Source organism: Papilio xuthus, unplaced genomic scaffold (genome assembly GCF_000836235.2).
Source record: "Papilio xuthus unplaced genomic scaffold, Pxut_1.1 DF828780.1, whole genome shotgun sequence".
In the NCBI taxonomy this organism is placed as follows: domain Eukaryota; kingdom Metazoa; phylum Arthropoda; class Insecta; order Lepidoptera; family Papilionidae; genus Papilio; species Papilio xuthus.
In genome coordinates, this window is record NW_013529869.1 from 5,374,965 (window position 1) to 5,390,076 (window position 15,112).

General features: G+C 42.2%; 1 protein-coding gene across 2 annotated transcripts in view; it reads left to right on the top strand.

Annotated features, from left to right (window-relative positions):
• Positions 1–14,145, top strand: part of LOC106128367 (uncharacterized) — a 30,308-nt gene extending 16,163 nt beyond the window's left edge. For both annotated transcript variants that reach the window (XM_013326714.1, XM_013326715.1), the window contains exons 2-6: positions 1,490–1,569; positions 9,807–9,860; positions 10,023–10,202; positions 10,445–10,636; positions 10,966–14,145. In XM_013326714.1, coding sequence (XP_013182168.1) covers positions 1,490–1,569; positions 9,807–9,860; positions 10,023–10,202; positions 10,445–10,636; positions 10,966–13,145 — 2,686 coding nt within the window. In that variant the 3' untranslated portion in view covers positions 13,146–14,145. The remainder of the gene's footprint in view (positions 1–1,489; positions 1,570–9,806; positions 9,861–10,022; positions 10,203–10,444; positions 10,637–10,965) is intronic.
• The last annotated feature ends 967 nt before the right edge of the window (positions 14,146–15,112 follow it).

The following is a 15,112-nucleotide window of genomic DNA, read 5'->3' on the forward strand; positions in this document are numbered from 1 at the left end:
TATCATAATGTAATCGGTAAAAACTATGTAACACATAAGCCTGTTTCAAAATGAAGATGTAATTCCTAAGCGGTGGTGTAAAGTATTCAAAACGTCTGAGCTACATCACCAGAATCTCATATACAACATATATATCTATACATTGTTATATACTGCCGACTGAGGAGTCTCCGGTTCTGGTAACATTAGTGGACTTTCCGAGTCTTCTTCACACGGAAGGCGGGGGTCGGGCGGTAGCTGCGAGGTCCATCATCCAATTGAGGCTGCGATTGAAAAATGACTACCGGCCACCGGCCACAGAATTACCTGACGGCTCCCCTTTGTGACCGTTCTCAGCGGAGATATGGGCCATCGGCCGAGCATCTGCCGCCGACGCCGCGCTGCCGCGCCGCCGCGCCTCCGCGCCGCCCGGTCGCACACCACGGAACGAGGTTACGCGTCTAACTGTCAATTATACGATATTGGAGCATTTGTACTTTCTAAAGCATCGTTAACAAGGTGTATGGGTGCAGTTCGTTGACCCCGAGTCGCTGTTTTAATCTCGCTTCCATTGGATTACCACGCGCCCGGGATTTCCCCCTAACGTATTTTGCATTTGCAATTACTAAAGTTATGGCAACTTCAAGATATTTTGATTGTTATTTATGATGGAGCTAAGTCAAAATATAGTTACATTTTGCTCGACGGACCCGACGATGGGTTTTGTAATGTTAGTCATCTAGACTAACACTGTTTACTAACGATGTAGAAGAAATATTGTTATCTGATAACGTTTTTAATGTTCTCTGTAATCTCCCGTTAATTCAAACTGTAAAGAATGAAATAAATATAATAAGAGATCCGGTATGCAGTTGTAGAGGAGTGGTGATTGACCTCGTAGTGTTTCTCATTATGAGATGTGATCAATTCTAAAAGGAAAAAGTCGTGTGCGAAGCATCGAGTTGCATCAGGTCCAGCGACCAGGCTCCAGTCAGCTAGGTCGACGACCTGCAGCTATGCGCTGCGCCTGCGCCTGTGCCTGCGCACTCTGCCTCCGTCTTTTTGTCCCGCATATTATGCTTTTATTTGATCGCAATCATGATAATTGTGATGCAACGCGCGCTGAAACAGATCATAACTTAACATAATTTAAGATTATCTTAACCAGAGACCCTTTGTATCCCAAGTTAAAAATGTATAGATACTTGATAGTATCAGGACAACAATTGTAACAAAATTCAAGAAGTCGAGACTCGTCATTTATTTAAGTCTCTTGATATTGCTTGTTTGTGTATTATTTGACGCCATCAGTGTCCTTCCATTGTAATGATCAGGCTTTTCCTTGTTCGATGTCGCCTCGATAAACCTTTCAATTTAAGATGACACTACAAAATTAGTCAGACTGATATTATACTTATCGAAGAGATTGTGGCTAACTAATTAACTAAGAATATTGTAAGAGAATATATAATAAATAAGAATGATAATGTGATGTGTTGTTGTGTTACAGGTGTGAGGGCGGCATGCCTGTGGCGAGGGCTCTGCGCGCGTTGCTCGCCGCGCTCTGCCTCGCCTCCCAGTGCAGCGCGGGTATGTACTTACTTCATACAACACATATATTCATTATGTAACTACATCTACTCCTTCACACCATTTTTGTAGTAAACAGGAGATGAACCTACCTAAAGTCCTTGAATACCTATGGCGTTAATTTTCAAGTATCAAAATATTTATGATATTTAAATAGGAATCTTTTGTAAAACTTAAAACGTAATTTGTTATTTCTTCAACAAAATATGAAGCAACATTTCAACATAATTGAATCGTTTGAACTTAAGCATAGTTATGTAATAAATACGTCGCGTGGTCACATAAGTTTGTTTACAAAGCATAGACTACTGAGCGCCGTGACTCACTTTGTGCGCCATGGCTCACGTTGACTGAGGCATGACTTTACTAAAAGTTTAAGCTCGCCCATGAACTTTATAAGCTCGCTTAGAGCGCGTCTGTCTCACCGTCTGCTAACTGCCACCTTGATACTTTTCTTTTATATAGACAATAGTCGCAATATCTTTAAACAATATTCTGAAATATATTATTGAAAAAAAAGACTGATATTTTTGCGGATAAACTCCCAATCATTCTCTTTTTCAGTGTTATAATCAGAGGAGTGCTACCGGCTTCCCTGTCTTTAGTCACATTGTATTTAATCACTTAGTGTCCATTACAAAGCAACAGTATCTTCTTCAACCAGTAAGATCTTGTTACATTACTACAAAAGTCACTTTGTTCGATGCAGAGGCGCCACCTTGCGACGGAGTGCGTACAGGAATATCGCCTGACCCTCACGTGTGGACGCTGCCCACTCTGTCTCCATGTTCTATGCTTTGTGGTCATGGCATGGTGTTAGGAAATGTATGGAATAGTAACATCATGGCGCATCTGTGAGACGAGACCTTCTTGATTTGAGACATTCGACTGACATAACGCTTGTTAGGACACAGAGTAGCAACATTCGGTAGACTGAGACGTTGATGAAAGTTTATTATCTGCTGTAATAAATTTCTACAATGATTGTAGTTAATTATTATGTTTAACGAGGTTTTCCTTAATGTTCTATTGTATGAAATAAAAGAAGAAATATAAAAGAATTGTAGTATGTGACATCTTTGTACTATACACTGTGTCCATACGTTTCAAGTGACTTGTTCGCGGAAGCGGCGAGTCGTATTTAGGCGGGGTCAAGGTCCACTGGTTCGCATTCCGGCAGAGAATCTTTTCAACTTTTATTTGTACCGCCTCGCTCGAATTGCACGAGTGGATAACATCATCTCTCAGATGTATAATTATATTTGAAACTGAATAAGTCCGAAGATGGAGTGTTATCAAAGATACCTAATGCTTAGTGATGAGAGATTCATTCAAGTTTTCTATACAAACATTAGTTGACTATATAGAGGATGAAACTATTTTATTCATTGATTAGTATCGCATTGATGTGGTAAATTTTCCGAATAATTCTTTATTGTTTTGGGTTATTTTACACAGAAGCAAATTTCTATTTTTATGGTTATTCCGTTTCTTATGTGTAATGAGCTGGAATAAATAATACATTTGTGGCGGAGCGGAGTGGAGCACACAATGCGCATGCCCGTCTGTGTACTGACAGTGACTTCATTATAAACTCAACAATCGTACATCTTAGAAGTAATAAAACACTTCGCTTACATTATCTCGATCCGTTTGAATGGAATATCTTGGTCACCACAAAAACCGGACTAGACTGGCCCTTAATGGTGAAGTTATACGAGAGCATCGCAAAAAGTTTGTATTGCAAGTTAATTAGAGTTTTAAGCTGTGTAGAGGAATGTAGCTGACAGAGGGTAGAAGTTTTCCAGCAGCTCCGCCGTTAAAGATAGTAGCGCTGATGTCGCATTCTGCTGAATAGGTTGTCAGCACAACGTAAGTGTCAATCAGTGGAGACAGCGCCCTCTCGCAGGGTGTATTTATTATTATTTCATATCAGAATAACATTATGTAAAATAGATTCTCATGGAAGTAGTGTATCGTAAAGAAGGTCGAAAATTGTATAATTAATAATGAACGAATTAGAAACAATAAAAGAACATCAGAAACTTGTATATTCGTGTAGCAAACTAACATATGCATATAAATGTTGACGTAATGTAATGTGCAGTTTGTTTGAGCTTAGGTAATCAGTTACGCGTGCGTGCTAATTACAAATTGTAATTTGAAGCCGACTACCGTTCTAATCATTTTCATATTGCTACAGAATATTTGTACGTATAATATATAATTTTATTGTAAACTTTTAACTATTTCTTTTAACCTTCCTATACCCGCGCAAATGTCTGTGAGACCGACGAAACAGTTTTTCGTAAATATTTTTTTTTCCAAGAACTTTGAGAGTTCGCGCTTTCTGCTAGCTGCACGATTTGGGGCTTGCTTTTGGTTGGTACGTGGGACACAGTCGTGCGAGCAGGACGTTTAGGCCTAATACGGTCTGATCGGTCTGTGACACCGACGCGGGTACATGATCAACTTTTTACGTAAGTCATATTTTTTTGTTTATGTGTTATTTACTTGTTTTTATGCAATGATTTGTCTTGTATTTTACTTGTTTACAACTACTATATCGATTTATAATTTTTTTAGGTTATAAACGCTTCAAAAATGAATGAAGAACGTATTCGATTGTTGTTGGAGGAAGAAAGTTCAGACTCTAACGATTACATCGGAAAAGACAGGCGTACGCGGTGGAATAAAACTCCTGGGTCAAGCCAGGCTAGGCGCTGCATCAGGAATCTCGTGACACAACTCCCAGGACCTAAGGGTGAAGCTAGAAACACGAAAGAGCCGCTAGAAATATGGAGGCTATTTTTCTCGGAAAGTGTTTGTACTCGGATTGTTCAGTGGACAAATAAAGAAATAAACCGCCTAAAATGTAACTAATTTTATTTTACGTTGATCTCAAAATACCTTATTTTTAAGAATTAAAATAATTTATGTTTGTTTTTAGAATAAAAAGTTTTATGTTTGTTTTTCATGATTATAAGAAAAAATGAGACGTTTTTAAGGCTGTTATGGAAAGACTGATAGTCATTACAGTATTAAATAGTATAAGCTAACAATTGGTATTTTTTGTTTTATTACATCCTATAGCTCCTGTAAAATAAAAAAAATATAAACGGTTTTGAAGAAAAATAACTAGGTAATAGGAGTCAAAGTTACGGTCTGTCACACCGTGCGCGGGTATAGGTGTTAAAAAATTTGGCGCGGGTACAGGAAGGTTAATTGGTACATCAATATCAAGTTTTCACTAGTTATGGATTTAGACTTGAGTTTCCTTATAATCAATTATTACTCTAATTTCTTCTCTAAGGCAGGTCCTCTTACGCTGATTATACTCTTGGGACGTAGCATATTCTGAAATTAATCAGATATATATGTCTATGATCAAAATCAACGATTTACACGACATTTTAACAATGCGGACAGTAACTTATACCATGCGGGACATGGTGAGTCAGGCGCGGAATGCCGCCGGGCCGGCCCGCCGCGCCCCCCGCCGCGCCCTGCTTCAGCCGCCGTAGCCTCCGACTCATCACACATCTCACATAATTAACCTATCCTCCGCAACACTACAATACCATACTCTATGTAGTTAACACCCGATATTGCAAATTACTACTACATATAATTTTTAATAGATGGTACTAAGCAAGAATACAAATAAGAGTAATATAATTGTTATTATAGCTGTTGTAAAGAGAATCCTGACGCAAAGCATTTATATATATGTTGCAGAACTAGCTAACACTGCTGCGTTCGATGCAATACTTACAATGTCACAAAATTGACTTTTGTTTATATCTTCAATGTATAATAACAAAGTTATAGTCATAGCTGGTAAATGTAATAAGCATTAACTATAAAAATATAACATTTAATTTAAATCATTAATTATGCACGGTTATAACATTTTAATAATGCATTTCTTTCAATAAACAAGTTAACAATATTATAAACGCTGGAAAATATTGTTCTATATTTGAGAACTCACAAAAGTTCTATTCAAATTGTCTTGCGAACAGAAAAATTGATTCAAAAATCCGCTTCCGACTACCGGTCGTAATTTGAACGCATTCCCTAGACGTTCAAATAACGACTGCACTCGGAAGCTCCGTCGATCTGTCGGAGCGACGTTTCCTCAGCGAGACACACAGAAGCGCTTCTCCGACGATCGGGGTCTTGTCACGCGGCGCACAACTACCGCCACGTGACAACGGGGAACAGCGGGATATTCACGCGACGTGACACTATTGCAGAATATTACTATCGAAGTTTATTTGTCAACGCGATCGCGACTACTCCGATAGCATCGTTAGCACGCCCGCGCGCAGGAAAATGGACGCTTTGTCAAAGTTATGTCATCCACTTGAACGACGCCGGGCCGGCTTGTGTTGCTGCGCATTGTTCCACCTCTATTGTGCCGTCTGTGTGATACAATCTGTTGCTGTCACACTTTCCTTGTTTATTTCTTTACTTCCACCACAAGCACTCACGCCGGAAACATTTAGATATAGGTACAGACAATGTGTAGGTATGGAAACACAACGGTATCAATAAATGACGAATATTTTAACCAAACGTTTTTCAACATTAATAAAGAAAATTAAACACATTAATTAGTTTTTATGTTTATTTTTGTATGTGCGTTATTTGAGAGCGTTTTCGTGTTAGCGGCCGGTTTACTCATAACATATTAAAATTAAGTAAAACACGGGCTTGTTTATACTTACATGATATCAACGTGAGCAGGCAGAGGTTTGTGCGCGCACCTCGCGGCGCTGGCAACTTGTATCGGCGCGGCTAGACGTGTCCAATCTTTAGCCACTCCGACGCTGATGTACATATATTCATCTTACTTGATTGCTCACCTCTTACCCCACTTTGAACACACCATTGGAGCATCCGATACCTAACGTAACATCTGCTGCATACTTTGACTCGTTTTACGTTATCATGTTTTTCAAAAAATTTATAAAATCTCAGGTGGCTTACTGTGTTTGTGTACCGCAGGATGAGTCATCAGACACTAATGATCGTGATACTTAATATGTTGACAGAGCAATCATCTATATTATTCACTGAATTAAATGTGTGTAACGCGAGGAAACACGAGAATAAAATAAAAACATATATAAATACGTACAAAAGATAATTAAAGTTTGTTGTCCAAACAAATATGCTTGAAACCATAATTTTAATAGAATGAACTAATGCGCTAACTAAAGAGAACTTGTGTGACAAATGACATGTGCGTATAAACACGCAAGTAATTATTTGGAATACAATAGCGTACGAAATGTCCAAACAAAGCGGCGTTGCTAAAGCAGGCGCGCTCGCCTCGCCTCGCCTCGCCGCGCGTGTGGTAACTGCGCTCAACAATCGGTGAGTCATCCACGACAGGAGACACGAGCGACATATTCGCTGTTAGAGCACGTGCTCATTGTACTAGAGATAGACTAACACTTAAATAACAAACGATATTAAGAAATCATTCAGTCATTATTAAGAAAACCAAATTTGTACTTAAATGTAACTTACGATCAACAAATGGTGTTAGTGGTAACACTAACAGTGATAGAGCCCGTTTTAACATCTTCGCACGAGTCGGCCCGGCTCGCCAAGTGAAAATACCACGACCACACAGAAGACAGGCGTGAAATGGAAGCAATTCCGCGTGCAGTCTGATGAGTCGGCGTCCCGGAGGCCAGATTTAGTCCTCTTTCCCTTCCCACCCCTTTTCTTGTAAGGAAAGGATGGGAAGTGGAAGTTGGCTTTCCGGATGAGAGGATGCATGGGAAGGGAAAATATTTTATGCCTGTGCATCCTTTCCTCCGTCGATTAAAGGTAGGCAACGCATATGCAATTGCGTATGTCTATGGGCAACGGTCACTTCGCTATTTCAGCGATTTTAGGTGGCCCCCTCGCTCGTTTGCCACCTTATGATAAAAAAAAACTCTTTTAAGCTAACTTAGAAATTAAGGTCTACCTGATTTTGCGGATTTTCGGTGCATCGTAACACGTTACAAATGATTGACGACAGTTCCTTACATCACGACACGCACGCTGACTCTCAGCCGCAGATCGCGCGCGCCGCACATGCCGCAGCCGACACGAGCGGTTCCGCACGCTAGTGCGTTTACGCTCCGCGCTCGCGATGCCCAATTTCACGGTTGCGGAGTAATGCTGTTACAAAATGAATTAGTTATGTTGGCATTATTACATATTACATTACATCGTCTCAAAGAAATGTAATCGCTCTCATCAGGATTCATTGTAATATAAGCCTCGGACCCTTCAGGATTGCTTACTCCTCGAACAAATTTAAGAGGCCGTAAAATTATGACTTTACATGTTATTGCTCTTAAATGTTTAGCTACACTAAACAAAATGTAGTCTTTAGTTAAGGGTTGTTCAAACTTTTTTTTAAGATGTTCTTTGTAACATAGTAATATTAATAAACGTATTTAATTATATTTTTTTTTAAACATAAATATTAATGTTCATTAATTAGTTAAACTAGCTCCTCAACAAAGAGTCGACATGAATATTGTGCAGTTTTTACAAAAAATTCTGTAGTTATTTCCGCGTTCCTCCCGATGTGACCATGAGATGCGTCCGCGCCTCGCTGTGCCGCGCCGCGCCGCCGGCGGCCGTACATTTCTACAACACACCAATAAAAAAATAAATATAAATCAGGGCAATCCAATTTAACTTGTTGTATGTGAAAAGCGATATATAACGACCCCCGGGTGCTGCGCTCTTGTTATTTTTCCATTAGGAAAATGTCCGGCCGGCTTTATGGGCAATAAACGAGCTCTGTTTGTTCATGAGCGCTGCGGGACCACCGCGCATCATATCACATAAATGTTTTTAACTGATCCTATAATGGGAATAAAATAAACAATTTGTAAAATCTTTTAATAATCAGTAAATCTAAAAATGTCTGTTAAGTGAATAATGATATATGAAAACATTGTCGAATCCACATTTTAATAGGTTTTATACAAATATTAAATATTTCTGTTAATTGAATTACAAAACATTCAAAAATATAACGCAAATGGCACCCGAAAATATTAATAATTGTAACAGTGATCACTCGCAACATTTACACTATGTCGTATGTACGTGAGAACAAAGTTGTACGTTCTTATATGATGTGTAGTCCAGCTCGTATAGCAAATGTGTACCGGTGTCAGAAACTACGAGTTGCGACGAATAGCGGCACGTGGTACATAAATCAAAGCCTGTGCTTGGTGCGGGCCGAGCGGGGGGTGCGTGGTGAGGGGCGGCCTTTGCAACCCTCGTTATTTATCGCGTTTCATCTCGGATAAGAGGGTTGAGGATCATTATTCACGATATTTTGGGTAAAAATGCAAATGGTTTTAACGTCGTTTTTATGATTTTTATTTTTATCTGCAGTAAATATTTTTCATTATTGTCATCGTTGATGTTTTCTCGTACACCTTCTCAACATCTGTGTTACATTTATTATTCATCAAGATAATTTACAACATACTTAATAAATGGGACATCAACGAGAAGGGTAATTAAATGACAGAAAAAAGATCAGACTCATATCTTTGTCTACTGGTCACATTTTACTTTAAGCGCTGCAATTCATCTTCCATCTATTACTTTCGAAATTATATGAAATTATTATTTAAGTACATTTTTATTTATTCATAAATTGACAATATGAAATAAAAAAAACATTGTGTTATACGACGCAGACCATTCAACGTCGGAGATGAAGCTTTTATGCTTACGTGGCAAAAATATGGGGAATGCATTCAACACAACGATACATTTATGCAAAATACGGAGGCACTCACTAACAAGAGCAAGTTGAGAGGGTCGCGTTTCCTCCGCAGATCGCTTTTGGTTCGTTTTTCGTGGTGGGAGAGGCGGGCCTAACGTAGGGTAGGGGGGAGGAGGGCAATTAGTCGCCGGATTGTACGGAGAGGTTTCTTTGTTCGGCAAGGCTTTCGGCCACTCCAAGACTCCTCAAATTAGCCGGCGGATAGGGTTTTCTTTCAGCCTCTCGTCCACAAAAGACTCAATTTTTTGAAAGATAAAAGTAATAGCTTCATTTTACTTGAAAAGAATTATTTATAAAGGCTCGAGTATCATTCAACATGTTTTGCTAGCGCCAGTCTCAAGCTAGAAATATTAAATGTACACAGGTTTTATTGTCTTGTCTCTGTATTAATTGTACTATAATGTTATTCCAGGACCGGTTGGCCCCCTACCCAACGTGACCAGCCTAGACCTCGGTCTCAAGGAAGGTAAGAATGTTACCCTATAACAGTCCCGTTCAACTGACGCTTCGCCGTTTTTAATATTTTTTAATTTATTTAAGGAGTTCATTTCTCCTTGGCCAAAACTGAGCAGCTTACGAGTATGTTGTATAAGGAGTGGCATTAATGCGGACGTTGTACGTATTGCAGGAGGGTGCTCGGTGGGCGACGTGGTGTACATGCCGGGCGACGAGTTCGGTGGCACGAGCGCTTGCGAGCGGTGCCGGTGCGTGCGCGGCGGCGTGCAGTGCGAGCGTCAGCAGTGTCAGCCGCGGCCCGGCTGCAAGGCGCTGCACCGCCCCGACCACTGCTGTCCCACTTACCAGTGCGGTGAGCACCCACACCAAACCCCCACCTCTCACACCTCACATACGCACACGGTGAATGTTCCACCAGTACTTAATGTGTCAATTTAACAACAGGACCGAAGTAGTCGTAGGAAAAACTTTAAAAATTGCACAAAATTTAAATTGACTGAACTTATGTATATACTCGTAACTATACCTTCGCTTTTCAAAGAGCGCCAAAACTTAATTGTTTCCTTATGTAAAGTTGAGGTGTTTGTGTGTCAGAGTGCGAGCAGGAGGGGCGGGTGTACGGCAACGGAGAGAAGCTGGTGGACCCGCAGGACCCGTGCCGCGTGTGCTACTGCCAGGGCGGCGAGGTGGTCTGCCGGCGCATCGCGTGCTTCGTGCGGGACGACTGCTCGCCGCGCCGCGTGCCCGGCCGCTGCTGCCCCGAGTACGACAACTGCCCGCTCAGAGGTTGGAAAAAGCAAAGTCTATAACTTCGGAGACCATTTTATATTATCGGCTGAAATTCATTAGCCTTGTGCCATGCTGTGGTCGCTCTCCCGAGAACGCGAAATAAAAATATTCCCATAGTATTATCAGTGTTTAGTTTTTATATAATTATAGATTATAGACAAAAACTACTCGTATGTAACAAGTGAATAATTCACGGCCAAAGCAAAGTCACAAGATATGTAGTAACATATAAAATACTAAGGTACATATTATATATATGTAAAACGACAAAAACCATAAATATATTAAAAGTGGTTTTATTTATATTTTGGTTTTTGGTATTTCAGGTGTTACAACGATACCCGGGATAGCGCCGGCAGCGCCGAGTGTTGCCGCTCTGGAGGAGGTGGTCGCCGGCGTCGAGCCAGCCGCCATTGAGGAACCACTTAAACCGATAAAAAATGAAATAACAATCAAAGAAATCACTCCCGTGTCTGAGATCCCAGTTATCACTGAGGTGAAAATAAAGGAGATCCCACCCTCGGCCGGCGTCGACGGTGCAGAATATGCCTCGTCTAAATCTCCACTGATACCGCGCGAGGCCACGTCCGAGAAATCTGAGATCGATAAAATTGAAGGTAATCCTGAATCCCAAGAAATCAGCGATGACGAAACTTTGTTATCTTCTAATAATTCCGCGCCCACGGAAGCGTCCAAATATGGCGGCGAGAGGGACAGCGCCTCGCAAGCTACCAACGATGCTGCTCCCTCCAAGATCAGTCTCTCGACACAGGATTCGATAAATAGCAACATCTACACCGCCAGCCTGCCCGTCGCCGCCGCCACCGCCACCGCGGGCTCGCCGTCCTTGCCATCTAATGCAGCCTCGGCGCCTCCCAGTAAATCTTCTTTGATAGACGAAGAAGATACTTCCTTGTTCGATCATAATCCTGCTTTTCCACCGATACCTGACGACTTGTCCGTGGCAGGAAATCACGAGGAAGAAATGTTTACGGAACAAAACATGGACACCGAACACATGTCTGCGGCACATGAAGCGGTGAACGTAGCGAGCACCGCGGCCGCTGCTCAGCCCGCCGCCGCCAAGGAAGCCACCACCACTACATCGAGCTACACTTCCGAAGCTACCTCGGCCGCGTGGCCAAACCCCCGGGAAATTTCCTCGGATGGTGGCATCACTGAATCGGATGAAGGTGTCACCATTGTTACATATAAATCGAGGGAGAGTTCCATGCTTAATTTGCGGTCCGTTCTACCCACGGAGATATTAAATGTGCCATCGCACACGGCACTGTCGGTCGAGATGAGCGACGGCACGATGGCCCCGAGCGCAGAATCCCCGGTGACCGGTCACAGCACAGAGGAGGTCAGTGACGCGATTAACTCCCATCCTGCCGATAGCATCCCTACGAGTACAGATGATCCCGATTTCCAGGAGCTTGAAGCCGTCGGCAATTCTACGGAATCCTCGGACCCGACGAACGAAGGTCATGTTCCTCGAGAACAAACCACGAGTTCTATTTCAAAGTCAAACGTAGGGACGGAGGTGACGTCGCAGACGGAACTGAGCTCCCTGCCCATCGAAACGAGTGACCAAAATCCACACGACTCGTCTGAAAACATAACCAAAGATAGAGCATTCGTTTCAACTGTTGATCCAGTGACGCTGGATGATAGCAATACCAAACTGTTGCCGACCGATTCTACGGGAACTACGCTTTCTAAAGCGGTACCGCCGTACGTGGAAAACCAATCTTTTGAAAGTTTTGAAACGACAGAGATCGGTTCCTTAGCTTTCGGTTCTCAAGAAAGTGCCACCGCGGGTGTGGAATCTATTCAAACATTTTCCGACTCCGAAAAAAGCTCCGCTCTAATCGAGCAACCGAGCGCCAGGAATAACAACGTGCTGACCGATCTGATTAACATAGTCGGTGACGTGGCCGCCATCGGAGACCACACCGAGGCGCCCGACGTGGAGCACCAAACTGCGAGTCCGACGACCATTTCCGATTCCGAAGAATTGATACCGGTCAACGCCGGTTACAAAAGTAAAAATAAAAATTGGAACCTCAATTCTATAACAGAGGTGCCATTCAAATATAAAGGAGGTAGCAAGCCGAAGGTCGTCGAGATCGAAGACGAGGACGACACTGACACGATAACTGACTCGCCGGCGCCCAACGACAAAGTGGAGCCGACCACGCGCCGGCCCATCATAGACAACGTATCCGATCAAAAAGCTGAAAATAAAACGGAGAAGAAAGATATAGAGATCATAACGCAGTCTTACGTGCCGACGATCAACAGGCGGCCAACGAAGGTGGTCATGAAGAAGGGTAACGAGAGACCAGTCGCCGAGGAGCCCGGCGCCGGCGAGGTCACCACTGACTCCCCGGACGCCGCAAGCGATACAACAGCAGCGCCGATGTCGGAGGCGGCGGCCACAGAGCCCAGTGTGGCTGACATTCCGGCGCAGACGACGGACGCGTTCGGCCCCGCGCAGTGATTGCGGCGCGCGACTGTCGATGGAATCTCGGCTCATTAGCATTTTATAGTGAATAAGTTTCGTTTATGAAACTTTAAGTTAATGTAGAGACTATTAGATATAAAGAGTATAAATTACCTTGTCATATAAAATTATCGCGTCAATTCGACTTCCGGTCGTGAGAGGACTCTCGGCTGGTTGTATATTTTGGATTTCGGAGGCCAGGATATACCGGTCCGATGTACTATCTGGACAAATTATTTATAGTTATGTTGATGTAATACTAGGGAAGTGACGCCTACATTCGCGTTCGGGTTCGCATCGGGGCGCAACTTTCCTCGTTAGATAAGTTATTTATTTTAGTAAGAAACGTGAGTAAAACGATTGATAAGTAAGCAAGCAAGCTAGTCACAGAGCTGGCGCGCGCCGTCTGAAGTCGCGTCGCGTCGCGTCGCGTCGCCGACACCGCGCAGTCGCAGAGCGCAGTCGCACCGAACATTCGCCACTTCTGTAGGACTCTGAGAGAACTTAGTGCTGGGCCGGCCGGTACACGTTCTTACACAAATGCAACAAAATTTGGTACAAAACGAATTTGATATAATCAAAAATGAACCTTATGAATATAGATCTAGATGATTTAGAGTATATATTGTCGCACATAGTCTTCGTCGTTGCACAAAGTGACTACAAGTAGGGGTAGGTGAGTGCGTGGCTCGGGCGCACAACATTTGAGATCATTCGTTTGTCCGTATCCTCATTTAAAGACCGATGCGGTTTCGACATTTTTGTTGTCAGTTGATGTTGACGTGGGCCAGCAACAGCGCACAGCAGCGGCGGCATGCGGTGTGCTCGAGGTGGCCGGCGCCGTGCTGCGTGGCGTCAGGCTCCTAGTGATATTACTCCAAGTGCTTCTTCTTGCTCCGGAAGACCGTTTGATTCTTTTCCCGGGCAATAAGCGCATGTGCTCATTGTATTATTTAATACTTATTGTTTTTTTACAAATAAAAGACATTAGACTGAATTGGTAGTTTCATTTTGTTTCATTCATACTTACTTTGTGGTTTATGCAACGCAACTCAAGTTGCCTTCCGTTATTTTTCTCATTCAATAATCACTAAAATAATATTCTGGCACCGTCATGGCTTAAGTTTACTAGCAGAAGTTATTTTATATGTAAATGACTAGGGACATCGTTTTCTGTGTGTTTGCTATGACCGCTGTTAAAACAATCATAATAAGGGTAAATTCAATTTTTCTATGAAATTATTTATTTTTTACTTTTGGTTAGAATAGAAGTTTCGTGCAGAGTGGAGACCTAATGGTAAGGTACCTAATGGTGGTATCGAAAAAAGTAACTAGTTCAGTTTTCCGTATTGATTCAAAATAAATAAATGTTTTCGTAGACAGGCTCGGCACCTGATATTTATAAATCTACCGAATACACTGCACATGGAGCACGCTTACATCGGATGTGGTACTTACCGAGCCGAGTGGCTGCGGAATGCAGTTTTACCTGACATCTTTTAGATATCATTTAAAAGTCACGCTTCCGTTCACAATCATGAGGTCAGAAGATTTGACTATATTCCACTACTAGCTGACTACTACGAGACGGGCGATAAGTGAGGATTGAAAAATGTATTGAGTGACCTCAGCAAGGCTCAGTCTCAACGGCGGCCATCTGCATCACAGTCAAACCGAGAGACACTATAGATATGTAGGCAGTGGGGCGCAGGCAGCACGCAATTACCAGCCGGCGCAGGCGCGGAGTTCCCTCTTACTTATCTTATAAGGAAACTGGTTCAAATCCGCACATCGACATCGAAACTTGACTTTACTGTTGCCTGCACTGCCTGCGCCTAACTTTATGTAACAATATTATATGGTAATGTGTTCCTTATTTAAATATACTTGTTTTGGAATGAATCATTCGTATGCAATTCTCTTATGTTTTTTTAAATTTTTAGTAATTTAGGAAATTTTTAGTA